Source organism: Rhamphochromis sp. 'chilingali' (assembly GCF_963969265.1).
Source record: "Rhamphochromis sp. 'chilingali' genome assembly, chromosome: 2".
NCBI lineage: Eukaryota > Metazoa > Chordata > Actinopteri > Cichliformes > Cichlidae > Rhamphochromis > Rhamphochromis sp. 'chilingali'.
The window spans coordinates 24,683,491-24,711,328 of record NC_137930.1 but is presented as its reverse complement, the minus strand read 5'-3'; the positions used below and the strand labels follow the sequence as shown (position 1 = coordinate 24,711,328).

General features: G+C 40.6%; 2 protein-coding genes across 3 annotated transcripts; one reads left to right on the top strand and one right to left on the bottom strand.

Moving 5' to 3' along the window:
• Nucleotides 1–509: 509 nt before the first annotated feature.
• On the top strand, nucleotides 510–9,662 carry taok3b (TAO kinase 3b). Its single transcript, XM_080874573.1, has 9 exons — nucleotides 510–784; nucleotides 1,126–1,257; nucleotides 1,847–2,083; nucleotides 2,228–2,356; nucleotides 2,467–2,670; nucleotides 3,867–4,106; nucleotides 4,612–4,824; nucleotides 4,945–5,127; nucleotides 7,266–9,662. The coding sequence occupies exons 3-9, from the start codon at nucleotides 1,898–1,900 to the stop codon at nucleotides 7,425–7,427; spliced, it is 1,317 nt and encodes a 438-aa protein (XP_080730699.1). The 5' UTR covers nucleotides 510–784; nucleotides 1,126–1,257; nucleotides 1,847–1,897; the 3' UTR covers nucleotides 7,428–9,662.
• A 5,656-nt stretch (nucleotides 9,663–15,318) lies between these two features.
• On the bottom strand, nucleotides 15,319–20,229 carry tescb (tescalcin b). Of its 2 annotated transcripts, XM_080867405.1 has the most exons (8): nucleotides 19,983–20,229; nucleotides 19,278–19,347; nucleotides 19,072–19,152; nucleotides 18,772–18,911; nucleotides 18,617–18,678; nucleotides 18,254–18,361; nucleotides 18,130–18,177; nucleotides 15,319–15,866 (listed from the first exon to the last, which is right to left on the bottom strand). In XM_080867405.1, exons 1-8 carry the CDS (start codon nucleotides 20,044–20,046, stop codon nucleotides 15,789–15,791), a joined length of 651 nt encoding a protein of 216 aa, XP_080723531.1. In that variant the 5' UTR covers nucleotides 20,047–20,229; the 3' UTR covers nucleotides 15,319–15,788. The 2 variants fall into 2 exon arrangements, with proteins under 2 accessions (XP_080723531.1, XP_080723532.1); XM_080867406.1 differs by lacking the exon at nucleotides 18,130–18,177.
• Between the last annotated feature and the right edge of the window lie 7,609 nt (nucleotides 20,230–27,838).

Here is a 27,838-nt window from a genome sequence, read left to right as displayed (position 1 = left end):
AACTGCAGTTTCTGGCGCCTCTTCTCTGGAAGGTTGCCCCTTCAGCACCACGGAGAGGGACCCCCACCCACCCCCAAATCTATGCCCTCTGTCTCCCTCCAGCATCCACATGGAGTACTGGCAGGAATAATAGCACCCATCAGTGTTTTTCGTTACTCTACCTATACTGCAAATTACAGACAGCTACAGAATTGTTGCAATAATTAACATAATTAATCATTTACTTCCGATGAAATAAAATCAGACAGTTTTATTCAAAAGGCGTAAAAGTCATTATAGAATTTTAATGCTGTCTAATGCCCCACTGTCTCTTCATTATGATTTCAAGAAGATGCTCTGATGATAATAACTGATGCGAGTACCTTTACGAACACCTGCATATGCATGTTTGAACATCTCTTCTTGTGTGAAATGACTTCACCAGTGTTGAGATGTGCCAGTAGTATTGTGGTGTCTCTTTAAAGGAAGGGGGAGTGTAGAAGAGGGACAGAGCAAAGAGATGAATAGAAGGCACCAGAACCACCTACCATGACCAAGTGCGCTGTAAATGTAGGACAGAAATTCGAGTGGAATACAAACGGATCGTCGGGCGACATATTCGAGGGAAAACCATGTTTGGATGTGCCTTATCTGATTCAAAGCATTTCAAATATGGCACTACATGCGACCACAGGAACGCAGGGAAACTATATTTCCTCCCAAACATCTCTGGCATTGTGAAACGGAAAAGAAGAGTGGCTGTAAAAGACATCTCTGTGCCGTCTTTCTCCGATTATCATCAATGGTAGGCATTGCATAATTCACCCGTATCCACCGGAGCCATTCGGTTCCTCCTCTTTGGAAAGAGGGGGACGCCAGAAAAAAAAAGAAAAAAAAAGAGCGACTTCATCTAGTGGCTGCCTTCTCGGTGCTGCCTGCAATTGTTTGGCAATGCCCTTTTCTCTCTTAGCAAGGACTTGCAGCCAGTAGCGGGGGAACAAGCAGGGGAAGGATGCATTTAAGGCTGGATTTGTGCTGCATTCAGGGCGATTCGGCAGTAATAGCGGCTCTAGCAGAAACAGCAAGTGCGGAGGGCCTGGGAAGTACCCAGCCCCACTATCTCCCCCTTTTCCTCCCTCCCTGCAGGACCATGCTTGCGTGAGGGATGAGGCTGTGCACAGGGACACCAGGCCAGAGCTGCGGCCTACTTCTCGCAAGAGCCGGTCTCTCGACTGCAAGATCTGTGAACACATTGCCACCATCAAATCAGCATCTTTGGTACGCAACTCCCTCTCACCGCCGTTTGCGTAGAGCAAATAATACTGACAATAATAACAATAAAAATACGAGTGTGTTTGCGCGTGCGTGTGTGCGCTAGCTTGTGTGTGCGTGCTTGGCGGCGCGAGGATGAGGAGGGAGGGAAGGGATGTCTGTGTTCTCAGCTGTACATCTGTAGTCATGGCAACCAGATCCTGTTAATGGATGTCATTTTTTCCATCCTCAGCTTCCCTCTCTGCCCCTGCTTTGAAGTGTGTGTATTGCGTTTATGTGTAATCCATGTAAATGACCGTTTGATGTCTTTTACCAGTGAGATTTAGTTTATTTGCTTTTTTTTTTTCTCGCTGATTGTAAAAGGTTGAATTTTCTCTCAGTCATCTTAGATTGTTGTGCTGTTTCCTGAATAGTGGCATCTTACAAATTTCGGATGATTAAACAAACAAACAAAAAGATGTTGTTATGGATTTTTGCTGATCTGGCTTCTGATTGCTTTTTAGTTTGCAGTTTGTATTTTCTGTACGATGTGTGGCTTCATGTTTCTGGCTGCTCGATTTCTTTCACTTCCTGCTTCCCATATTCTTCCATGTAGGGCATCAGGTAGATCGAGGAGCATGAGCAGGACTTTGAGCTGCGGGTGCAGATGTCTGGGTATAAGCGCATGCGGCGACAGCACCAGAAGCAGCTGATCGCCCTGGAGAACAGGCTAAAGGCCGAGATGGATGAGCATAGGCTCCGGCTGCAGAAGGAATTGGAGACACATGCGAACAACACTTACATTGAGCTGGAAAGACTGGCCAAACGCCATGTTGCTCAAACAGACAAAGAGGTACAGCCTCAGCAGCAGGTGTTATTTGTGAATGAGATGAAAACTAAAGAGTGATGTAACTCACTCTGAGCTGCACTTGTGTCTACGTAAGGAAGGGATTCTATAAAAAGGTGATAATCTGATTATTTGAATGTGTCTTCACAGATGAAGTCAGTTGCAGCAGAAGAGAGGAGGATCCAGCAGCAGATTGTTGCTCAGCAAAAGAAAGAGCTGACTTCTTTCTTAGAAAACCAGAAAAAGGAATACAGGCTTTGCAAAGACAAGATCAAGGAAGTAAATATCATCAACAAATAAGTTTATGAAGTTGCACGCGAAGCATGTGTTCTTTGAGAAAATCTTCGCTTTGTCCAAAGTCCATTCACACGGTTTGTGCTGCGTTGCAGGAGATGGACAATGACCCTTGTATACCCAAGGAGGAAAAGCAGGAGCGTCTGTCGAGGCACAAAGAAACAATGCAGCGCTCTCAGGCTGAGGAGGAAGCTCACCTGCTGGCCCAGCAGAGGCTGGTGTACGATCGCAGCTGCAGGGCTCTGAAACGCCGGAGTCTGCTCAGGAAACATGAGTTTGAACAAGAGCAACTGAGAGAGGTACAGTAATACAATATCCTGATGTTACGTAACATTGTGTGCCACCAAGACTGTGAATGAGAGGGAGGATGGTGTAACAGTGAAGCTGCAGAGAGAAGAGCAGAGGGTAGATGAGTGTAAATGCCTGGGGTCAACCATCCAAAGCAACGGACAGAGAGGTGAAGAAGAGAGTGCAAGCAGGGTGGAGTGGGTGGAGATGAGTGTGAGAGGTGATTTGTGACAGAAGGATAGCAGCGAGAAAGAAAAGGAAGGTTTACAAGATGAAAGCACGACTTGCTGTGATGTATGGTTTGGAAACATTGGAGCTGAAGACGTTAAGATTTTCACTGGGAATGACCAAGATGCACAGGATTAGCAATGAGTACATCAGTGGGAACGCTCAGGTTGAGCAGTTTGGAGACAAAGTTAGAGAGGCAGTCAAGCTTGAGAGGGTTTGGACATCTCAATCTTGCAATGCAGGAAGTGAGGTCTTCCTCTCTTCTTGCAATGCAGGAAGAGAGGAAGACCTCAGAGAAGGTCCACAGAGGAAGTGAAAGAGGACACGCAAAGGGGTGGTGTGACAGAGGAGGATACCAGGGATCGGGTAGGAAGGAAGACGATCCACTCTGACGACCCTTAAAGGGAGCAGCCGAAAGAAGAAGACTATACCACCATGAAACAGCGTTCACAGTCACCCGCTTTTGGGATGATTGTTTCTGTTTTCAGAAGCTTTGTGGACACAACAACTTTTTGTAGCTTGAAGGAAGCAACTAAGAGTTATTTTTACTGTTAGTAATTTCTTGGATAATGTATACTTATTTACATTAATGACAATTATAGATCATAGGATATCATTCATAAAGGGATATCTGCTGGTGCACTCACCAACGGTATAAAAACTCTGAGGCATTAATTTAACAATTAATGATAACAACCAAGAAAAGGTTAAAAAACTCAAAACTCCAGGTGTTGTACAGAGTGCAAGGGTTTTTCTTCCACAGTGGAAAAGGGTTTCCCAGGGAAGTACTGGCATTGTAACTGCATGTCACTTACATAGTTTTCATGTATTTCAGCAAAGAGAAACACATGGAGATAAATAGAAGTTTTAACATTAAATCAAAAATAATAAAAATTTAAAAAGAAAAAGAAGAAAACCTGTATTAAGAAATATGACAAATTAATACTGTCTTTCAAAATGGTCCATTTTCGTGTCCCAGGAGCTGAACAAGAAGAGGACCCAGAAAGAGATGGAACATGCCCTGATGATCCGGCAGGATGAGTCCACCCAGGACCTGGAGCGCAGGCAGCTGCAGATGCTCCAGAAGCTGCGCATCGAACTCATGCGGCTGCAGCACCAGACAGAGCTTGAAAACCAGGAGGAGTACAATAACCGTCGGCAAAGGGAACTGCACAGAAAACACACTCTGGAGCAACGACAGCAGCCCAGAAACCTCAAGGTGCCCGAGATTTACTCTTTGCTGCTATTCTGTGTGGTGGAGAGTTTACATCCCATGAACATCTACATAATAACCTGATGAAGTCATGCGTTTACGCTGAAGCTCTGCAAGTGCTGTGCAATGCATTCATAGCATTCAACTTGACTGAAATATTTAGCCTGGTAGTCACCTGTAGAAAACCATTAAACACGTTGCCATGAGAACTGCTTCCTCCAAAACATGCGTGTTCACAAGTTTAAATCTCGTCTCTCTTTATCTAATAGCACAGTGGTCAGAAGCCCACTTATGACAATAAATGTTCAAGGGCGCTGCAAACAAATTATTTATTTATTCATACAACTTTATTTTGTATACTTTGAAAGGGTAGACTGAGCAGTCTTCAGGCTTTGAATCCACAAGCCTAATCATTCAGTTGAGTTATGAACAACCAACTGAACCAGCTTTAAATTTAAATATACCAAGAAAAGAGCACGAGACTAACATTCAATCATTATCTCTGTTGCAGACACTGGAGATGCAGATCAAAAAACAGTTTCAGGACACATGTAAGGTGCAGAATAAGCAGTACAAGGCTCTTAGGAACCATCAGCTAGAGGTGTCTCCCAAAGGTGACCATAAAACCATCCTGAAGGCCCTGAAAGAGGAGCAGACACGCAAGTTGGCCATACTGGCTGAGCAGTACGAGAAGAGCATCAACGAGATGATGGCTTCACAAGCGGTACGCAGCAGTTTGTTATAAACAGTTGAAACGGGGCTCGTTCGTCAACACAAGAGCCTGGAATTTCAACAGCCACACTCGCTGATGTTTGTCGCTAACTCTGTCTCGCCGTGTTTCTAGATGCGATTAGAAGCGGAGCAGGAAACGGAGTGCCAAGCTCTGAAGCAGCAGCTGAAGCAAGAGATGGAACTCCTGGACGCTTACCAGAAAAAAACCAAGTCACAGATGGAGACCCAACATGAGCGCGAGCAGCAGAAACTTGAGCAGAAGGTCTCCATACGGAGAGCGCACCTTGAACAGAAGGTACATTTAGCATCAAAGCTATTCTAAAATAAATCCAGCATGATACCATATTCTATGAAAATGATGCCAGATAGGTAGGTAGATAGATCTGCGTCCAGAGAGACGATTTATCAGCTGACAACAGCATAACAGTGGCGCTCTAGTTTGTAGTCAAGTGCACCGTGGACATGGTAAATATGCTTATTGTTTTATTCATAATATAGGAAAGCCATGACATGGCAGGGCTCTAATGATGACAGCGTTGTTCTGTTCACCACTTTTGGTTCAAACTGAAAGATCATAAAAAGTAATTTCATAACATCTTGTGGAGATAATTTGGTGGTTGTTTTGAGTCTTCTTCTAATGACACTGTGAAACTGCCTTTATAGTTTTGAATGAAGTACTGTTTTAGATAGTTAAACCTGGGTCACACATTCCTGCCTCCTCAGGCCAAGGAGGAAATTCTCTGGTTTTTATTTGTCTGATACTTGAAATGACAAAATGCCACACACTGTACATAAATGACGGCATCTGGATTCTCTTTTTTGCTAACTGAAGTTTCTCATTTTGTCTGTTGGTGTTTTACTTTTTTGAAAACAGACAACACAAGTGAGCAGTGAAAAGATAAGAAGACACTACACAGACACATGTATCCCCTCCATTATCATCTATTTTACAATAACTTGGACCATAATTTGTAAAATAAACATCATGCTGAGGTGCAGTCCAGGGTTAGGCTGATAAAACAAAATAAATCCATCAAGTGGGCAGTGATAGAATTATTTTCATGTTTAAGAAAAGAAGTCTTCAGATTACACTTTGCTAAAAAAACATCACAAAGAACCTGCACAGTGCTGAAAATCATATAAAACGGATGAAACCAAGATTAACCTTTACCAGAATGATGGGAAGAGAAAAGTGTGGGTGAGTGAGAGAAACAGCTCATGATTCAAAGCAGTCCACATCTTCTGTCACTCATGGTGAAGCCAGTGTTATAATACGTGCATGTAAGGCTGCGTAGCACTGGGTCACTAATGTTTATTGATGATGTGACTGCTGATAGAAGTAGCAGAAGGAATTCTGAAATGTCCAGATCTATACCCAGCATGGGACCCAGAGTTTCCAGTTTTTGGACCTTTAAGGACCTTCTTTCGTTTTTCTGTTTGCTTCTTAGATTGCTTAATATCTACATTTTGATTTACAAATACTTCCTTACTTTTATGAATCTTCAATTCTGGGTTCCAATATGTTTTTTGTTCCCCCATTATGCCCTATCTCCTCCTATGCCTTCTTCCCATGTCTAGTTTAATCTAGTTTCGTTTACTTTTTCATTTCCTATGTGTTTTTTTTGTGTGATTTGTTTTGTTTTTCTTTCCTCCTTTGGTCGTGTTGTCTTGATTGTCTACACTGCCTTCAATGGGCAAGTGTTTCACTACCCAACAGTTTTCTGATATTAAATATGAACCTGAAGCCAAAAAGACCCATAAAGACCCAGTTTTTCATCAAAGGAACAAAAATATGAATTTTAATGGAAATGTAGTAATAGGTTTCTGCAACATCTTTATATACAGTAAACATGTTGAAATTACTGACAACAATTATGATGCAACAGCTGAATTTTTTTGCGGTTGATTCTGATTTCCAGTTTTCCTCCTACTCCTACTTTTTTTCCAATTCAATTTCTTACTAAGAACTATGATTGACGGCATATATGAGGAAAAATAAAATTTTCTTCAGTACAGGATATTGTAATTATAATAAAAGAAATGATTCAATTTTCAATTTTGAGGCGAATTCAATTCCCCTCAAAGTGCAGTAAGTTACGGGATCTTCACCTTTACATATTTGACCTTACCAAAAAAAAAAAAAAAGCAGATACAGTGGATTTATGTAACAAAACTTACATTATTTTTCACTATGTTTATAACTTAACCATTTACGAGGACGTCAACGTTTTTCTTTTTTTCACTCATGGCAGCTTTGATCCTTTGCTCATACCGAGGCAGCTGGATTCCAAGTTTTGGATAGCTTTAGCTCCTTTGCATATAGGCAACATTTAACCAGTGCTTGTTGCATCTCCAACCATAATGCCATTACAGATTTAAAAAAATAGGTAAAATGAATCTAATTCCATTTACCATGCTGTGTTTTCATTGCAGATTGAGGAGGAACTGGCTGCACTTCAGAAGGAACGTACCGAACGGATTAAGCACTTGTTGGAACGTCAGGACAGAGAAATTAATGCTTTTGACACAGAAAGTAGAAGCCTCGGCTTTGGAAGCCTGGGATCTATAGACTTCCCCAAAGAAGACAACAGATGAAAGTGGATTTATCTCTAAAGGACAACATATCCGTGCCCTTTTCACGTCCACTTGACCGTTTGTCCCACCCAGGGTGACAAAACTGGATTACTTTTCATTGCTCTTAGATATTGCATCTTTGAATTGGGGTGTTGCGTGCAATGAGAGCCTCTTTTGTGAAACTTTAAAGGGGGGTGGGGGGTAAAACAAAAGAATCTACACAACAACATGTCAATAAAAGTCAAACCTAGTCAGTGTAACTCAAAAGCCTATGTGTCTGAAATAAAAGACTCTTTCCTCCATGCCATTTTCTCCTTTTGGTATGAATTGAATAAATCAGGAAATTTTAGTAAAATGGGCACTTTGGTATGTTTAAGTAGAAACCCATCTTGTTCATATGAGGCTTAATGTGTGTTACATGGAGGGACATTGTGGAATGTGAGCTACGGATTCCCCCGTGGTGTTAAGCTGCTTTGTTTCGGTTTTGTTTTGTTTTTTACTAGTTTCATTTTGTTCTCTTTATTTTATTCTCTGAATGTGAATATTACTGTATGGGGTCACTGGATAGTCAGAGTTTTTTTTTATTTTTATTTTCCCGTCATACTTCCATTTTGTGCTTATGCATACAGTATACTGTGGACCCTCACTTTTCTAGGCAGTTCTGATCTTTTCTTTCATTTGATATGTAGACTCGATTGGCATAAGCTTGATCAGCCCATTTATCTTATCACAACTCAAGATCCCACTTGGTAAAACTGCTTATTATTGCATGCACTTTAAGGACAAATTCAGGTTGTGAAGTGAAGCATGAATCTGTCAGAGATTTTAGCTGTTTGTAAATAAAAGTGGTCATAGCATTTTTTTAGGCCTATGGATACTGGACATAAGCGCCATATTTGATATGATAATTTTCACAAATGCCTTTATTTAAGTTGTGCCTGAAGCAGATTTTAGTTACGTGTTTGTTATATCTATATTTTACCTACTGAGGCCGGCACCATTTTTGTTTTTGAGTTCATCTAAACTTGTGAATCATTTAATGTTCACTAATCAAAGTTCTTGTAAAGGAAAATGGTGAGAATTGTGCTGTATAATTTTTGATATCAATATTTGTACATGAGAACATAGCTAGAATATACAGAGACACTCGTCTGTTACTGATACCAGAGTCTAATGATAAAGATTTTGCTTCGTTTTCTTTCGTTTTATAATATAGAGAAATGGTCATACAATAGCTCAATATATTGCTAAGTCAAATCACTAGACTTTGAGATTGTAAAGATGGAGGTGAATGGAACCACAGACTTTATATATCAGTATCAGCGACGCCACAACAGCAGACAACAGCATGTGGGTCTGGATTGCATTCTCCTTATTACTGTCTAATGATAAGATTTACATCTTTTTTTGCCATCTTTGTTATGGTCATTGAACAGGTTGCACAATTATTCCATTTCTACTGAATGGAAGGGTAATTGTTTGGTGCTTAATTTCTAATGCCACTTTTAGCCTTGTGGGTTTTGTCTCGGAGAGACGATTGATTTTTACAAAATGTAAAGCATTTTGAACCCCACCCCCGCCCCCACTCTGAGTCAAAACACTACTATGTTTTTCAAACACTCATGACATATTTAGAGTACCCCATGCAGTGAAACCCTCTTAAAAGAAAATTAAGTATATGTATGGAAAAATAAATGCTATTTTATCATGGGACAGTTTTTGGAACATTGTTTAATGTGGTGGTCTTGAATGCAACCCTGTTACATTTTTTCTTTTCTTTTCACGTCAGAGCCACAACTTGTATTAATGTTTGGTTATGTTCCTCACAGGGCTGAACGCTAGAAGACGCGCCCCGGGGTACAGCAGACGAACGCGATGGCATTCAGCGTCGGAACGCAATAGCACTTAAATGCTCTTGTTTTACACCTAAAATTCTGAATTTGTTTTCTAAGGTCGAACGGCTCCACTAAGATTTACAGTCTTTGACGTTTTCATGAACTTTCTGAAATTTGATGACAGCATTTCTCATATGCAGTAAGGCCTTTTGTCTTGGTCATGTGTAACTGAAAGCTTTGTGGACACAATTTTTTTAAAAAGTGCTGTTGGGGTGCTTGAATAAGTTTGTTTGTGAGCTGCAAAACAATTACAATTTGTGTGACTTTTATGTTACTAGAAAGATGTATTTAGTTAGAATAAAGGGGACTTTCCTAAAGAACTTTATTCACCATTTCCTGTGCAGTTCAAAGACAAAAATAAAAGAGATTCTGTTGAAAACAAGGACTCTCAATTATCATCCTGCATCTCATGTCAGAGTGCATTTCTTATCATTTGTGGTTAAATTTTCTTGTAAAGCTTTGTCATGTGGTGCAAATCGTCTCACTTTTGCTTTTCTTAGTGCATTATAACCACAGTGACCTACATCAAATCAAATAAAACGCTGTTTATCATAATTTACTGTAGGTTGCAAGCATGCAAACACACATTTGTTAACTTGTGAAAACAGAAACCTGAAGTTGGAGCAAGAAGTGAGAGAGAAGTTGCACTGCAGAGCGTCCAGGTTCCTCACGTTTCAGGGAAAGCCTGCTTGATTTAGGTAGTGAGTGTGGTTTATTTTTTAGCATGCCTCTACTTTATATGTGAGCAGGAATCTCACTGTAGTTTCCTTGAACTGCCGACATCTGTTGCAGCAGTTGCCAGTCTCGCCGCAACCCCTCTTTAATCCCCTGGGGTAACTGGAAACCCCCTGAAGGTGGCAAAAGAGTGGTTAGATTTTACCTGAAGTAGTGCTGACAGGGATGTGGCGCATTGAGTTCCCCCTCATTTTTCTCAAGTAGTCAGTAGTTCAGCAATAATACATCTAGGGTATTGAAACCAAAATGTGATAATCAACAGAAAACAAAGGGATGGTGCCAGCTCATAATGAGGTTTTTTCACTTTCAGTGAAAAGTTTACCTGTTGATTTTACCTCAGAGGAGATTGCCACTTTTCTGTCCTGCAGACCTGCAGTCTGACCTGCAGTCTGACCTGCAGTCTGACCTCTGACCTGCAGTCTGACCTGCAGTCTGACCTGCAGTCTGACCTAAAATGAAACCTAGTGATGAGATAGTGAGCCAAAAAGACGTCATTGGGTGTCTCCAAGCAGAAGTGTTGGGGGATGACTGTACGATTAGCAACAACAACAAAAACAAAAAAAGCCCAGTTTATGTTATTTTCATATTTTCCCATCCTGCGAGATGTCTAATGTTTACTCATAAATCTCTGGAAGACACGCCACACTAGCATGTCACAGTGAGATCATCCAGTGTTAAAGTCAGCCCATGCAACAGATCGCATGCTTTACCTAAGCAGGCCCAGTCCTTTTACGCACTCAGAAAATTTGTGATTGAGAAATGTGACCTGTTTCCTGTGACCCTGCCGGCTTCCTGTGCAAACACCCGCTTGAAAACATTGTTGCAAAAAGACACGTGGTCTTAGGAGGGGATTTAGGAGTAAGAGATGAAATTCAGGAGAACTATTTACCAAATTTAACAGAAGGTAGAAAAAAACCCCCAATATGAAACAGCTTTCAAAATCCCCCCTCACATTTGTGGTCCAAACAAAAATAACATTTCCTCAGCACTTACCTTAGAATTTGTTGGTTATGTCAGAGTGAACTTTGCCAGGTAGCAGCAGGACACTTTAGTCATGTGGTTTTGTTTTTGAATCATTGGGGTCATGCCTGCGCCAGCGAAGCCACTGAAAGCTAAACACAAACTGAAAGATCCTGAGTAATATCAGACTCCTCCTGCGTGAATGCCTATACATAGAAAATAAGAAACGTTAAGTTTCTTTTCAGATCTATAAAACAAACAAACAAACAAAAAAATTATCAACACCCAGCTTTGCACAGACAGTGATGAGCTCACTTTTACCTCCACACACCGACAAGTTTCTCACCCTTGCCATTTAAAGAGTGGTAGGAAGCAATTTGGTGAGCATGTGTGAAAAGTGTAGGTTGACCTCAGTCCTGATATGATTTTCATTCATGTATGACACTGTTTTCTAAATTCTGCAGGTTACTCTTTCAGTTTTCTTGAAATGTATAAATATAAGTGTTTATTTTCCATGCACAAAAAAGGAAGTCCTATTTTAAATGCCACAACCCTATGTCCATACATGTCCTAACGAGTAGACAATGCCCCAACATGCCTATTAAGGGAGCAGGCATTTAGATACATTGCCCACTTTGCTTGTTATAGGCGTAAAAAAAAAAAAAAAAAAAAATGCACATGTGAACGAAAGGAGGAAATTCTGGGAAATTTGGTTGCCTCACAAGTGCACGTCATTTCCTCCTCTGACAAATGTGCGGTTTCTGTCTTTAAAAAGTTTTAAAGCAGTGTGATTATGACAAGTCCGCACAATTTGCTTGTGATACCGAGAGGAGAATGAATGGTCATGTAAAGAATATGCATTTTCAGCAGTTCATGGAAACAGCAGCAAGTAAGTTTTATAGTTTTTTGTCTCCTTTTTGTGCTTTAAATATAAAGCACTGAACACTTTTGCATCTTTTTTTGCCAATAGGGATGTGGTTATTTTTAGCGATTTACAGCTGTTGTGAAACTAAGAGCAGTTTGCCGTTTTCTGCGTCAGTAAAGGAAATTACAATGCTTATTAGTTTCTTAACATAATGCTACATAAAGTATTGGAAATGGCACCGTAAGCTTTTACTTGCCACATATTTGGTGTACAAAAAAAATAAAAAAATAAATCTCTTTTTTGGTTTTTATGCAAAGATCCCCTTAAACCCACCAATGTGATGAAGGATAACCATAACTGACTAGCTCATTTCTCCTCAGCATTACTGTCTCTCTTGCTGCTTATGACTGTTGATTCAACAAAAACTGTGGCATTAAGCACGAATCAGCAGTGTGGGAATCTCCTGCAGCAGACTTTGAAGATCACCAGAATTGTACACAAGGAATCTGGTGACCTAATCAAGACATATGTGAGTAGACTACAGGCACAAAACTGCTCTACTTTACCAGTATACTGGCAGATATGCTTGTGCACTTATAAGCTATGTAGGCTGATTCCTTTCCTTTTCCCCCTTGTTTGCAGAAAGCCGCTCAAGGGGAAATGTCAGAGCTCTTCTGCAAGGTGTCGGTGAACGACATCCCTGATCCCAACATCTCTGGGCTGGATCCCCCAGCAAGGATAGCAAGCATCTACACGCATCTCCAAGCTTTCCTCCCACATTTTAAACGTGTATACAAGCAGCAGACAGACTTACAATCGCCTGGCAGCCCTCTCCTGAAAGAGCTCACCAGAGTCTGGGGTCGCACTGAGAGTCTGGCCAGTTTCATGAACACATTTTATCAGAGCCTCTTCCCAAACCTGCCCATACCTGAGCCGGCAGGGGGGCCGACAACACTACCACCAGCTCAGAACGTCTTCCAGCAGAAGGTGTACGGCTGCGTGGTCCTGAAGACCTACAAGGATTTCATGTCAAACGTTTCCAAAGAACTGAGGAATCTAAAAAGCAAAGTGTGCACGAAGAGGACACCAATCAATGCATTCTGAAGATGACCAGAAGGTGGCCTTACACAGTCAGTTTCCTGAGAAAAACAAATGTAAGTGTAAAAGTGGCTGGAGTGTCAATGCAAGCTTATTTATGGTATTTAATATTTATTTTCTTTTGTGTTAATTGTCATGCTGTTAAGGAAATGTTATGTCCATGCAATATGTATTTAATTTGCAAAATGCCATTGGGAAAATCCTGTGTTGATGATGTAAACTTATTTGCGCTACACACAACAATTAAAAGAATACTTTGCATCTGTACTATGTGGTCAGCATCCATTTAATCATTTTTGTCAGAGACCATCTGAAAAAAAAAAGCATGGAGTTTAATACAATACTGGTGCCTACTTCATGGCAACAATCTAAGATAAAGTGATGTTTCTACAATAATAATTCTTCTTCCTTTGCTTCTGACAAGTTAAGATGGAAACAAAAAACATTGCAGCTTGTGATCTGCACAGAATCAGTCCATCCAGAGGGGTTAAAAGAAAATCAGGAAGCTGCTGAGACGCTGACTGCGTGATATCAACTCTGAATGACGCATGTGTTCAAAAGAAGGCTGCATCAGATAGGAAAGATTTCATGAAACTGGCGGGCTGTCTGGCTAGTCACAAGGTGTGGGTGTGTGTGGTTCAGATAATAGTTGTGCACTACATTAATAGTGTGTGCTGTGTATCCTTGTGTGCCTTAAAAAGAAGAAACTGCAGCTACAAAAAGGAAATGTGTAAGTATACACCCTTTGTAAACCCCCCCAAAAAAAAACAAAAACAAAAAAAACCCCACCACACAGATAATGAACAGGTTCTCCAGAGATGTCACCTCTGTACACAGTGACAATAAGGATATATGCTGGAGTGAAGTAATTCTTAGCTAAACTTTCCTCAGGTCACAAGCTGTCGGGAAACTGGAAGTAGAAGGGGGATTCACTCTGGGTCATGAATCAAGTTCCCTCTTATAACTCTGGCTTATTTAAGGCACAAACACAGAGGGTACCTCAGGGCAACAGTCATTCTCCAGTCTACATTGTAGTCAAGTTGTTCCGAAAATATCTCTTGAATCCCCCGATTAACCCACGACTACTGCCTACTGGGTGGAAATCAGTAGTGTCTGTTATTTCACTGACACACAGGTCATGCTCAGCAGACATGGTGACGACAATGTGGGACCACTAAAACACTGAAGCCTTCTTAAATTAGACGTCACCAAACAGAAGCGACAAGTATCATCACAAGTGCAGCTTTGTGAAGTTAAAGGCCAAAGTTGCACAGTGACATATGCTTCTGTGGCAGATCGGTGAATCTACACGAGTAATGATAAAGTTTTATTATCTGAAGCATCTTCTATAGATGAAGACACAAGTTACCACAAGAGAAGCAGGTGCACGGCCATGATCGTTTTATATGCTTTGACATGGTTTGACCTGTGGGGGGCAGTATGGACCAGGGGTTCAAGTCATTTAAAGTCATGATGCACCACTGCAAAAAACATTTCTAAGACTAACATCCATTCATGTTAACAAACTAGGGTTGTTTTTTTTTAAAGGTATTTCAGTTATTTTTCATATTTTAAGCCCTTTTGGTGTTGTGACAGTAGAGCTACAGACACATGGGGAGAAAACAGGATGAGAAAAATCAAAAGAGGTCATTTTTCAGCCACACTTAAAATAGGGATACCTTGGTTATTGTATGTGGTTTATACTGTAAACACTCAGCCACCAGGAAAAATCTGACTTCCTATTTTATGCGTTCCACTTTCCTAAGTTGCCAGCTATTTTTTTTAAAGTCTTGCTTTCTAGGATTGCAAACGTAAGATTTTATTCCCCGATTTTAAGTTCCTCGTTAATGAGTAAAGCTGTAAAATGATGCTTTTGTACATCAGAACGTCACAGTCTCACACGAAGCCCGTTAGCTTACAGACACCAAACAAGGTTTCTCTTTGATCTCTGACTAACCTTGTGTTGTGACGTCTTTTCATCATTAAAGAGAAGTTGCCAAGTATAAGTATCGGAAGGAAATTCTATACCACAGACAAAGCAATTAATGAAAACCATTTCTATGAGTCATCCATTCTCAGGGTACGTTGACTTTTCTGAGAAATCCTGTGATCACTTTAGTTCCAACATTTAATGTAACCAGACTGTTTCCCTCTACAGCCAGTTATCATAAAAGGGAGTAATGACCGCTGCATGACGAAGCAGAATTGACATGAAAAGGGGTTTGACTTAAATGAAATTCACATCATGAATTTCTTCTTAAATGTTAAACCGATTCTGCCGTGAAGCATTTATTCATGCAGAACAGCACTCCCATTTCCTGTTATCAAGTATCCACATCATGAACTGAAGTCAGGACAGTTTCATCGGGTCATTTATTGTGCAAGTACAACATGAAGAGCATGCACCAAGAAGGTTCATGTTTGTGACATTAATAAAAGGCTGTTGTCTTAATAGAGACATATCCAGATACATTTAAAGACAGATCTTTATATCCCTGACTACTGAGACTTATTGATTTATGGCAATAACATTTTTAGATGTTTATCAAGCATCCATACTTGCATGCATAGAGTCATATTGTTGGTTAGCTAGCACTGGATATTTGATTAATATTGCTTTGTCCAACTGCTAGAAGTGCGTAGTAATTATCTCAAGTATTGCTAACAGTCAGATTACTTCAAATACATCCAGCATGTGTATATATATAGTCTTAGGATTTGCATAGTTATTCAAACATGAATAAGGCTTATATTCAGTGCGAGCAATAAACTTAAACAGACAATACAGTGAAAACGTCATTTTGCACCTCATGGTTCAGCATACCGACCTCACTTACACAAAGTTGTCGTGTCCATATTCAAAAAGCGAATGATCATTCTCGATTCAATTTCAAATCTTTCCAGCAACTGCAAAACACAGATTTACATTCAAACCTCAGTTATTTAGTACCAGTTTCCAATTTAAATGCAAACTGATCAGTTAAAAGAAAGTTAAAGCGTACACATATACTCATCAGCCACTTTTTTAAGGCACACCTGATCAAATGCTCGTAATAACTATGGCAGCACCTCGGTGCTTTTAGGCATGTAGATATGGTCTACAGATTGCATGGGTTCACCAAAAACCAGACAAAGGACTGGAAAAGCGTCGCCCGGTCTGATAAGCCTAGATTTTGTCCATGACATTTAGATGGTGAGGTCAAAATTTGGTATCAATAACATGAAGTGCCTCGTACCGACAGCTCAAGCCTCTGATGGTGGAATAATGTTGTTGTGGGTATTTTCTTGGCACATTTTGGTTCCCTTCATCGCAGCTGAGTAACATTTAAGCACCACAGAGCCCCTGAGTATTGTTGCTGACCATATCTACCACGGTGTACCCATCTTTCAGTTCTTTTCAGACTGGTTTCCTGAACGTGACAATAAGTTCACTGTACTCAGATGGCCTGTACAAAGAGTTAAGGCCATCCTTAAGGCAAACCAAACAGAAAACTAGCAAAGTGTACCTAACAAAGTGACCAACGAGTGCATATTGTTTAATAATGTGCATTACAGTGGGGCAAAAAAGTATTTAGTCAGCCACCGATTGTGCAAGTTCCCCCACCTAAAATGATGACAGAGGTCAGTAATTTGCACCACAGGTACACTTCAACTGTGAGAGACAGAATGTGGAAAAAAAAATCCATGAGTCCACATGGTAGGATTTGTAAAGAATTTATTCGTAAATCAGGGTGGAAAATAAGTATTTGGTCAATAACAAAAATACAACTCAATACTTTGTAACATAACCTTTGTTGGCAATAACAGAGGTCAAACGTTTACTATAGGTCTTTACCAGGTTTGCACACACAGTAGCTGGTATTTTGGCCCATTCCTCCATGCAGATCTTCTCGAGAGCAGTGATGTTTTGGGGCTGTCGCCAAGCAACACGGACTTTCAACTCCCGCCACAGATTTTCTATGGGGTTGAGGTCTGGAGACTGGCTAGGCCACTCCAGGACTTTCAAATGCTTCTTACGGAGCCACTCCTTTGTTGCCCGGGCGGTGTGTTTTGGATCATTGTCATGTTGGAAGACCCAGCCTCGTTTCATCTTCAAAGTTCTCACTGATGGAAGGAGGTTTTGGCTCAAAATCTCACGATACATGGCCCCATTCATTCTGTCCTTAACACGGATCAGTCGTCCTGTCCCCTTGGCAGAAAAACAGCCCCATAGCATGATGTTTCCACGCCCATGCTTCACAGTAGGTATGGTGTTCTTGGGATGCAACTCAGTATTCTTCTTCCTCCAAACACGACGAGTTGAGTTTATACCAAAAAGTTCTACTTTGGTTTCATCTGACCACATGACATTCTCCCAATCCTCTGCTGTATCATCCATGTGCTCTCTGGCAAACTTCAGACGGGCCTGGACATGCACTGGCTTCAGCAGCGGAACACGTCTGGCACTGCGGGATTTGATTCCCTGCCGTTGTAGTGTGTTACTGATGGTGACCTTTGTTATTGTGGTCCCAGCTCTCTGCAGGTCATTCACCAGGTCCCCCCGTGTGGTTCTGGGATCTTTGCTCACCGTTCTCATGATCGTTTTGACCCCACGGGATGAGATCTTGCGTGGAGCCCCAGATCGAGGGAGATTATCAGTGGTCTTGTATGTCTTCCATTTTCTGATGATTGCTCACACAGTTGGTTTTTTCACACCAAGCTGCTTGCCTATTGTAGATTCACTCTTCCCAGTCTGGTGCAGGTCTACAATACTTTTCCTGGTGTCCTTCGAAAGCTCTTTGGTCTTGGCCATGGCGGAGTTTGGAGTCTGACTGTTTGAGGCTGTGGACAGGTGTCTTTTATACAGATGATGAGTTCAAACAGGTGCCATTCATACAGGTAACGAGTGGGGGACAGAAAAGCTTCTTACAGAAGACGTTACAGGTCTGTGAGAGCCAGAGATTTTCCTTGTTTGAGGTGACCAAATACTTATTTTCCACCCTAATTTACGAATTAATTCTTTACAAATCCTACCATGTGAATTCATGGATTTTTTTTTCACATTCTGTCTCTCACAGTTGAAGTGTACCTCTGGTGCAAATTACTGACCTCTGTCATCATTTTAAGTGGGGGAACTTGCACAATCAGTGGCTGACTAAATACTTTTTTGCCCCACTGTATGTGTACAAACCTTGAGGAAGTGCTCAAATGTGATGCCCTCATAGAATTCATCAGGCTCCTGTGTGCCAGAAAGTGAAGTTGTTGACTTTATCCAGACACCTTAATGTTATCTTGAGATGCTTTAGCTTACATACCATGTGACCCACTGAAATACTGGCCACCTCCAACATGGCTGCATCAGCAATGCATTTGGCTGTTTCCTTCTCCAGTGTCCCACTCCGAGATAACAGCTCCTCCACCACCTGAACAGACGTGAACAACAGCTGAAGTAAGATATCACTTCTGTAATGCTGCAATCGCATCATCCTGTCTGTTACTGGCAGCCAATCAGTTGCGTTGGAGGAAATTGAGCTAATAACCCCAGCACTAGAGTTACATGTAAAACACAAAGATAATTTACTTTTACAGTCAGTATTTTTAAACAGCTTAAAAACTCAGTTGAGAATGATCATAAACTTAAGGTGACTGTGCACGATCATTTCTTCTCCCGAGCTTACATGTCTGTATTCCTCTAGAGTTATTATCCCATCGTTGTCTGTATCGTGCATGTTGAATAAAACTGCAGAAAAACAAACAAACGCAGGTTTGACTTTGTGTCATCTTCAGGTAAAAGTCAAGCAGTCGAGTTCATGCGATCTATACTGAGACGTACATCTCAGTTTCTCTCTCCTGGTCTTTCCACGCTGCTCTTCTGTCATGTGCGCCGATGGCGGCCTAAAATGGGACATGACCACCACGAACTCTTCAAAGCCAATCTCCTGAACTTTTCCCTCGCCATTCTGATGGAAGTTTCTGAAGAAAACAGCAAATCAGATGCTCTCAAATGCACTGACAACAACTGATACATTAAATCTACAATTTCTTCCATCATTTTTCATCCTAAATGTAAGAATTGTTTATGATTTTGAAAAATACAAGTGAAATGATTAAAAGCAATGGTTAATTACTGTACCTTCTGTCAAAAAACGCCTCTATGATCTGTGCGCGGATGGGATTGAACGCTAGGTCGTCGATTTCATTGAAATGATCTCTCCTGAGGGTTTAAAATAGACTTTCAGGAGTAGCTCATTCATAAGAGACACAACCGTAGAATCCTGTAGAGCAGGTTTCCCGCTCCAAAGAATATTTGTTTCAAGAACAAATGAAATATCAGCTTACCGTAGAGTCTCTTCATTGTGACTCAGCTGCTTAAATCTTTTATGCAGAACTCCAATCTGTTCAAATGAAACTGAGAAATAAGACGGAAACTTTAGGACAAACTACCTGTAAAGATTGCACACCAAGATTAAGTTCCACTAAAATGCCAGTTCAGCTGTCCACTTTCAGCTTTCAAAGCAGCTAATTTGGATATTCACGTTTCATGTAAAACAGTTTGGTTTGCCTCTCATCTCTCACACTCACCTGTTTAGAACATACAGGTGAAACCATAAGGTCATTTAGGAAAGTAGAAAACTGGAGTTTCAGCTTTTGGGTGTTTACTGTAAATGGCTGCTGTCAAAGCTTTCAATAGAGTCCGATCTATTATTAACAACACCTCTCTTTGCAAACCGGGTAAAGTTCCACTTCCATTCACTTGCACTTTAAATTATTCATCTGTAATGCACCACAACTACTGGTTTATCTTATACACAGTGATGACTAACAGGTAACTGAATGGAAACACCAAATGTTGAGCATTACGTTGACATGGACGTATTTCCCCTTTAAGACTGCCTTAAAGTAAGAATTAATTAAAATGTTATTTCCGCCGCAGTGAGTTCCTGTTTTTGTTTTGCATTTTTTACGCAGGCTGATTCTACACGTCTGATTGAAAATGAAGCATTTTCAAGTAATGCAAACAACAGCCCGGTGATGACTACTCACAGCCCGTCTTTTCCGCCAGATCACTATATTCTGGCCGTCCAGGTGAGGACTGTAGTGCACCCATTGCTCCAAAAAAGATCTTCCCTGGTCAGCCCGCTTTTAAAGGGAGCACAGAGGAGTCTCACATGAACTCAGAGTGATTCAAAGCGGATTTCGTGCTTCCAGATGATCCATATCCACCTGTGTGTTTCTGTGACAGAGCCTGCTCATCTGACGGCTCTTTTCCCCCTGCGTGCTCGCCAAGCAGGTTTCATCCTCTGCAAACAGCGCATGCCACTTCCGCAACGATCGTCTCGATGACGACACACTCTTAGGAACAACAGGGTGCACTTTAAATGACCAGTTTTACATATTCAGAGGCCGCGTGTGAGGGTTTGCCATGAAGTGCAGAGTAAGAAAAAATAGACAAGTAGCCTTCACATACTGTAGCGATTTTTTAAATATATTTCCAGACAGGCTTTCTTTACTTTTGAATACTACTGTACATCTGCCCTTTGCACAGGTGGATGGATCCACATGTATAAACCCACCTGTTGCAACCAGAGCAGCCCTCAGAACATAGTTGCACACCCAGCCTAATTTTAAATATTTCCATAATCATGAGCATAACATTTATTGTGTTAAACTACCAGCAACATCCCACTTTAGGAACCTGAGTTAATCAGCTCTAGAGAGAAATCTGCTTTAAGTTACTTTCAGGAAAAAGTTTAAAATAACCTACTTCAAACTGGGAGTAAATGGCTGTGTGCACAATTATTAGGCAAGCTGTATTTCTGAGGATTAACTTTACTCTGAACATCTGCATTTCATTTGGTCATTTCAAAATGTTAATTAAAATCCAAAATGGATACCCCATCTCAGTTGTTTATTTTCATTAGTTAAAGTGAGAATAATAAAAACAAACAACTCTGTAGAAAACCCCTGTGATTTGTGTATATAGACTGTTCCACGGACCCCCTCTAACCACTGCTAAGATGGTACATTCCTCCCATCCCTCGTTTGTGTTTGCGCTGGTCCACCTTGATAGCGCTGGTGGAGCTGGGCTGTTGTACTGAACATGTGTAGTGCGTGTGCGTGAATGATAAGTAAGTGCCTTGTATTTGTTTGTTCTATGGTTGTAACTTATCATATACTTAGCTATGTACATTGGGTGATGCTTAGTAGAGTTTTCCAGCTGTTCGTGTAGCCACGAGACACTGTATATTCACGCTGATTTAACCAAAATGGCGCTACCCTTGTGAACTGAGCTGCCCAAAGTAAAGATGGAGTCTATCCCTGTGCAGCAGCCCATTTGTGTCCACCAGGAGGTGGTGTTTAGTCATTTCTGTTCAACCCTTTCTGTATTATTTAGACCAGTTTGGTTGACTTTAATTGTTTGCTAATTGTAATTTCTGTTATTTTACAGAACCACACACACACATATACATATACTCACACGAATTCACTTCTGGAGATGTTTGGATTAAAAGAACCCTAATTATCATTGCTGTGGACCCTCTCTTTCATCATATAAGTCACCTGTGCCTTCTGACCGAGGATAGGAAAATCCTGCTGTAATTTGCCAGTCTATTAAGCACACACATGTCCAGTTCAAACTCTAAATTTACAAATAAACATTTCTGATATTAAAAAAGAATTCAGTGGGGGCTGTTTTAGCTCAGTGGGTGGGCAGGCGACCACATGCCACATGGCCAGAAAGCAGTGGCCCTTTACTACATGTCTTCTTCGCTATAATAAACCCAAAAATGCAAAAAAAAAAAAGAAGCAGCAAAAAAAAAAAAAAATAATAATAATAATAATAATAAGAAGAAGAAGAAGAATGATATGATAGATCAACAAACTGATAAGTCCATCTATTGAAAATCAACCTTTTTGTGCCACAGCAGCAACAGCCTCCCAGACACTGTTTAGAGCCGTGTGCTGTGTTCCTTGTGTCTTGTTCAGTGGTGATTGTGTTTTAGCCTTCCTTGTCTTGGCCATATCTGTGAGCACTGAATCTACCACTCCAGGTAGGGTCTAATTCTGGAATATGATAGCTTCACGTTTGATTGTTCTCAAAACTTGGGTGTTTCTTGCAATTCTGTTGACTGTTTGCACCAAAATGTTTGATGGTTCTGTCATTGCACCCCAATATCTTTGCACTTTCAGGAGTGCTGCATCCTTCTAAAAGACTTCTGACATTTGTTGCCATTTTACTGTCAGTTAAATCTTCCTCTTCTTTTTTTTAAGTCCATTTTGTCTGAGAAAAAGAAGCCACCTAATAATTATGCACCCCTTGATATGAGGTGTTGGTCTCCTTAGGCAGTACTCTCCGTCATTGCACAAACACACATCACCTGATGTGCTTAAATCAAATAAGTGTTCATGTTTAGAGTATGAAAGCTTAGAGTATGAAAATATGCATAAAAATTGTCAAAAGATATGTGCAAAATACTCACTTGTCTAATAATTGTGCACAGTGTGTAGACCTGTGACAGCTGGGATAGGCTCCAGCTCCCCACAACCGTGACCAGGAGAAGCGGTCACAAAAATCCAACATCAGGTGATTTTTCTACTGTAATTCCCCTCATGTTCATACAAAACGCTATTCAAAGGATTGGTGGGAGGAATATCAAGGTCTATGCAGGGACATTACACCAACTGGGGTTGCTCAGCTTCTTAAATAACATGGTCCAACTTCTCTGAACAGTTAGTGTCTGTCACAGTTCATGAAAAGGAGTCAGAGGCAGGACACACCTAATACAGTTTCAGAAGGTTTTAATGAGCAACTCGTGATCTCATAACAAAAATAGACAAAAGATCTTGTTTTTAACTGAATGTTCACTGAACACTGGGTCAGAGTTTAGTTGCTATAGCAGTTACGAAGACAGGATTTCTTCAGAAGCAGAATATTCAACTCTAGCTTGTTATTTAATAAAGATAAGTCTTCCGAAATTGTCTCAAAGGCAGAATTTTTATTCAGGTAAGCAGCTAGTTAGTTAACACTGAAACGCCAAGTGTATCATATTTTATTCATGAGTTTTGGAGACCTCTACATCATCGGTGCAATTTTGTTTTTAACCCCGACCCAAATATGTGTTATCGCTTGTTTGAGATTAACAAATCTTGAGCATAAATTAGACAGAAATACCATATTTGCAGAAATGACTCAAAAACTCATATATACAAATTGATCCTTTGACACAGGATCTACTTTAAGTTTGTTTGTTTCCAGAGTGTGCGTGAGAGAGATGGTCAGAACAGTACAAGAGGAAGAGACAGATTCTTGGAAGACTCCTGAGATCTGAACTGGTCTCAAAGAAAAAAAATCATCTGTGCTTTTCACAATGTCATAATGCATTTACGGGGTCATATCATTTTGGTTCAGTCAGTTTCTGTAGCTCTGTAAAGTAACTCAATTACTTGAAACACTTCACAGACATAAACATAGTTTACCTGACAGTAAGTTACTGCCAAACTGATTTAAGCACATGTAGTTAATTACTCGTCAACAATGAATACATGTCAGGCTGACCTGTAGAAATATGTGTTACATATTTACAGCGGTCACGTCTTTTTCCAGTTTCTTGTAACTGTCTAGTCATGTTGACTTAAAAGGACCAGAACAAATTCAAATTCAAATCAAATTCAAATTTTATTTGTCACGTACACAGTCATACACAGTACGATATGTAGTGAAATGCTTGGACAACTACTCGTGACCTAAAGAAAACAAAAAAAAGGAAAGGCTATGAATAAGATAGGAAATAAATATGCAAAATTAAAAAGGGTAAATTTAACTAGGAAGGAATAAAATATAAATTAAGGTTAAAAATGAAATAACTGTACAACACAAATTAGAATGAAGGGTAAATTTAACTGGGAAGAATAAGATAAAATATATAAATTAAAGTTGAAAATAAAATAACTGTACAACAAAATACACAATACACAATATAGAACTATATAAGAATGTATGAAGAAATCTAAATATAAATAAATATATACACAATAACAGCAGCTGTACAAGTATTAACTGGAAATGAAGAATATAGTGACCAGTGTTGTGCAAAACCAAAGTCCAGAAAGTCCAGTGTGTGTGTAAGAACTGTATGTGTGGGTCAGTACTGTGTGGTGGTGTGATTGAGAGACCGTATCGCCTGCGGGAAGAAGCTCCTCCTCAGTCTCTCTGTGTTGGTCTTCAGGGAGCGGAATCGCTTTCCTGACCTCAACAGAGAGAACAGTCTGTTGTTGGGATGGCTGAGGTCCTTCACGATCTTCCTGGCCTTGGTCCAGCACCGCCTGCTGTAGATTGAGTGCAGGTCAGGGAGCTCGGAACAACCTCTCAATTTAACGCTAGTACCGTAGCCTTCATTTATATTTCACATTACACTTTTTAAATAGAAGCAGAATGATTCCCAAACAGTTTTGGGTTTTTTTCTTTTGCTCTTTAAGGACTTTCTTGTCGATGTTGTTACAAAAACCTGATACCCAGAGTTGACTCTTGATCCTGAGAAGACCGAAAACCACAGAAAAGTTGCTAAATGAACTTTGAGGTGTGGCTTCTGTTTAAAACTGTTGCGTCCTGCGTCAGTTCTAGCCTGGTTGAAATATGTTTACAGTTTGAATTCAGAGCCGAGTGGTGATCGCCACATGTGATGAACCAACTTTGATAACAACGAAAGAGCTGATAATCTGCATCCACTGTCAGATCCAAAAGACTCCCTCCAACACTTCTAATGGTTTCTTTGAACAACACCTGAAACAGAAACAAACATGACTGTATACTTACTGCATTGCATGTCTATAGTACTGTTAGTAGCATGCTACGCAAGAATGTCGTGGATCGAGCCACTCCTATCTGGCAAAACAGCTGCTGTGTGATCTTCCTGTCTGCGGTCATGTTTGAATGTTGCTAACCACAGATCATTCAACAATCAGCAATGATTTCCTGCCCTGTGTGAGTCATTAGAAGAGTGTGAACTCATGCTCAGACATGTAGGGAGTCTTATTTATGCATCCTTCATAAGAAGCTGGGAGGAGTTCCAGGTTATTACAAGGGCATATCGTTCCATAACCCACATGATCTTGAAGGGCTCAGTCAGTAACTGTGAAGAAACAGAAGTCTTTTGTTTTGTTTCATGGAAGTGTGTTGTGAAAACAATGCAGTACAGTGGAAAAATGCACTCATACATCTGGTTTCTGGCACGCTAGATTTATAATGTATCTGCTTTGATAGAAAAAAAACGTTCATTTTCACATCATCATGACAAGCTGTTGATTAAAAACATGCAGTACTAACATGCACCATGTGGTGGCAGCCTTTTGCTAGCAATGGACTAAACTCTTGATTCCTGTGATTGTGTCCCCCCCCCCCCCCCACAATCACTGTAAAGGTTGATTTTATTTATGTATTTTAGCATTAAGTGCATTTATGTCACACAGTGTTTACTCTTTATGTAAATTTGAGGCTTTTTCACTCACTCATATCTTCATATCTTGTCGTTCGCTCTGCATTAAATACACTGACTGCTTTGTTAATCACAGGCTACCCGTTTATTTTCTCTAATGTGTCAGCAAGTTGTTTTGCAGCTGTCAAGCCGTGAACTGTTGCGTCCTCGAGTCATGAACAAAAGCTGTCACTGCTGATGGTGAATCAATGGGCATCAAATGGACAAGAGCAACACAACTGAACTACCTGACAAAAAATATTCTGATATTTCTTGCTGCTAGCCTCTGTGCCACATTGGTCTTTGCTTGTTTTCTGACAGTGATGCAAACTGGAGGTCTCATAAATTCACTACATCTGTATTTCTCACAGCATCAAATGTCATCAAGTGTCTTCACAGTAGGGAAACTTTTAAAATTTTTAAGCCCCTATAAGTTATTAAATTACTGAAGGTATTGAAAGATTGAATGATACCATAGCATGAACACTGGGTATTTATCAGATCCTAGAAAATGTCATCAGCTCCTTGTCAGAGGACTCAAGGCCAAGTGTGTGATTCATAAAATGCAAACAACAACAAATGTGCTCAGATTGATCAGTCTGGGGTTGCTAGGAGATCATTTGCTGACTGTATGTATGTGAAGCCACTTGCTACTCTGGTTTATGGCTCAATCTCACTAAAGTAAAAATAAATAAATCTGTGGTTTCTAGGTGATTACACTGGATTTTCTTGCTGTCAAGGACTGATTGCAAGTAGGGTGTTGTGTGCTCAGTAGTTTGATCGCAAGGTGATTGCACAGGTTGGAGGCAACCTGTCTCCAAACAGTCTCTGGTGTAACAGAGCAATTATTTGTCTAACTTATAAACGCAAACAGATTGTGATGCATCTCTTTACAATAAGGGACTCGACTCACCTTGTTGCCACATGTTTGTGTTCTGGTTATATTGCTGCATAAAAACAAGGTTGCCAAATCAGAATCAGAATACTTTATTGATCCCTGGGGGAAATTATTTTTTGTTACAGTGCTCCATTATAAACCAACATTAAGACAAGACAGACAATACACTAACTAAGAATAGTACAATATATACATATATATATACCGTATTTCCCGGACTACAAAGCGCACCTAAATATTAGCCGCACAAGCTAAAATCAGGGGAAAATCCTGTTTTGTACATACATTAGCCGCACCTGACCAAAAGCCGCAGGTGTTTCAATGTTGACTTATCATATGTAAGAGAATATGCACAAAGGGAATTGTCAGGAAAGAGATGGCTGTTTGGAGACATCACTTTTATTAATATTTTGAAAAACAAGTTATGGGTACATATTTGCACATGTAGTACATAACAATAACCTACAGCACACCAGAACAATAGATTCGGCCTACCTTTTAGGCTCAGGTGCAGTGACACAGCTTTAACAAGAAGAAAAGTCAGTCATTCACCACCATCTTTCTCTTCTTCCTACGCACTAAAACCACCAGTCCTCTTCTCCAGTGTCGGATACAAACAGGCTCATGATGGCTTCGTCATCCACTCTTCTTCTCTCCTTCGTTGTCACTTTCAAAACCAAAGAAATCCTCATTGTCAGTGTCAGAGTCGAACACCCTCAGAAGGGCCGTGGCGGTGTCCTCCTCTCCATCATGCAGCAGTCCAGCCCTTCAAAATCCGTTGGTGATCGTGGATGTTTTCACACTTTTCCACGCTGTCAGAATCCACCGGTGGAGTTGGGCATAACTTGCTTTTTGGGCATAACTTGCAAGTTTATCGCCGCTCATCATCCACGACTCCCGCTGAACGCGTAGCGCTACTTTGAAGTTTGTTTTTCGCGCTACTTCGTACGGCACTACGTTGCCTGGCGGACGGACATGTGACTAACATACCACTCTTGAACCCCGATCCTTCCGCCAGGCAACGTAGTGCCGTACAACAGCGGAACACACAAAACAAATCGTCTTACGATATGACAAAAATCACGGACAATCCATAGAAAAGCCGCACCTGACTAAAAGCCGCAGGGTTCAAAGCTTGTGCAAAAAGTAGCGGCTTATAGCCCGACATTTACGGTACATACATACATACATAAGTCACTCATAAATAAATAGCTGAAAAAGAAACATGTGTAGTTGTAGCAGCAAACAGTGTGTTAAGTGGATGCGTTGTACAGGGAGATGGCCACAGGCAGGAATGATTTCCTGTGTCGTTCAGTGGTGCTTTTCGGTAATCTCAGTCTCTCACTGAACGTGCTCCTGTGACTGACCAGCATGTCATGGAGTGGGTGGGAGGTGTTATCCAACATTGTCTTTATCTTGGACAGCATCCGCCTCTCCGACACCACCTTGAGGGAGTCCAGCTCCATCCCCACAACATTGCTGGCCTTACGGATTAGTTTATTGAGTCTGTTGGCATCTGCGACCCTCAG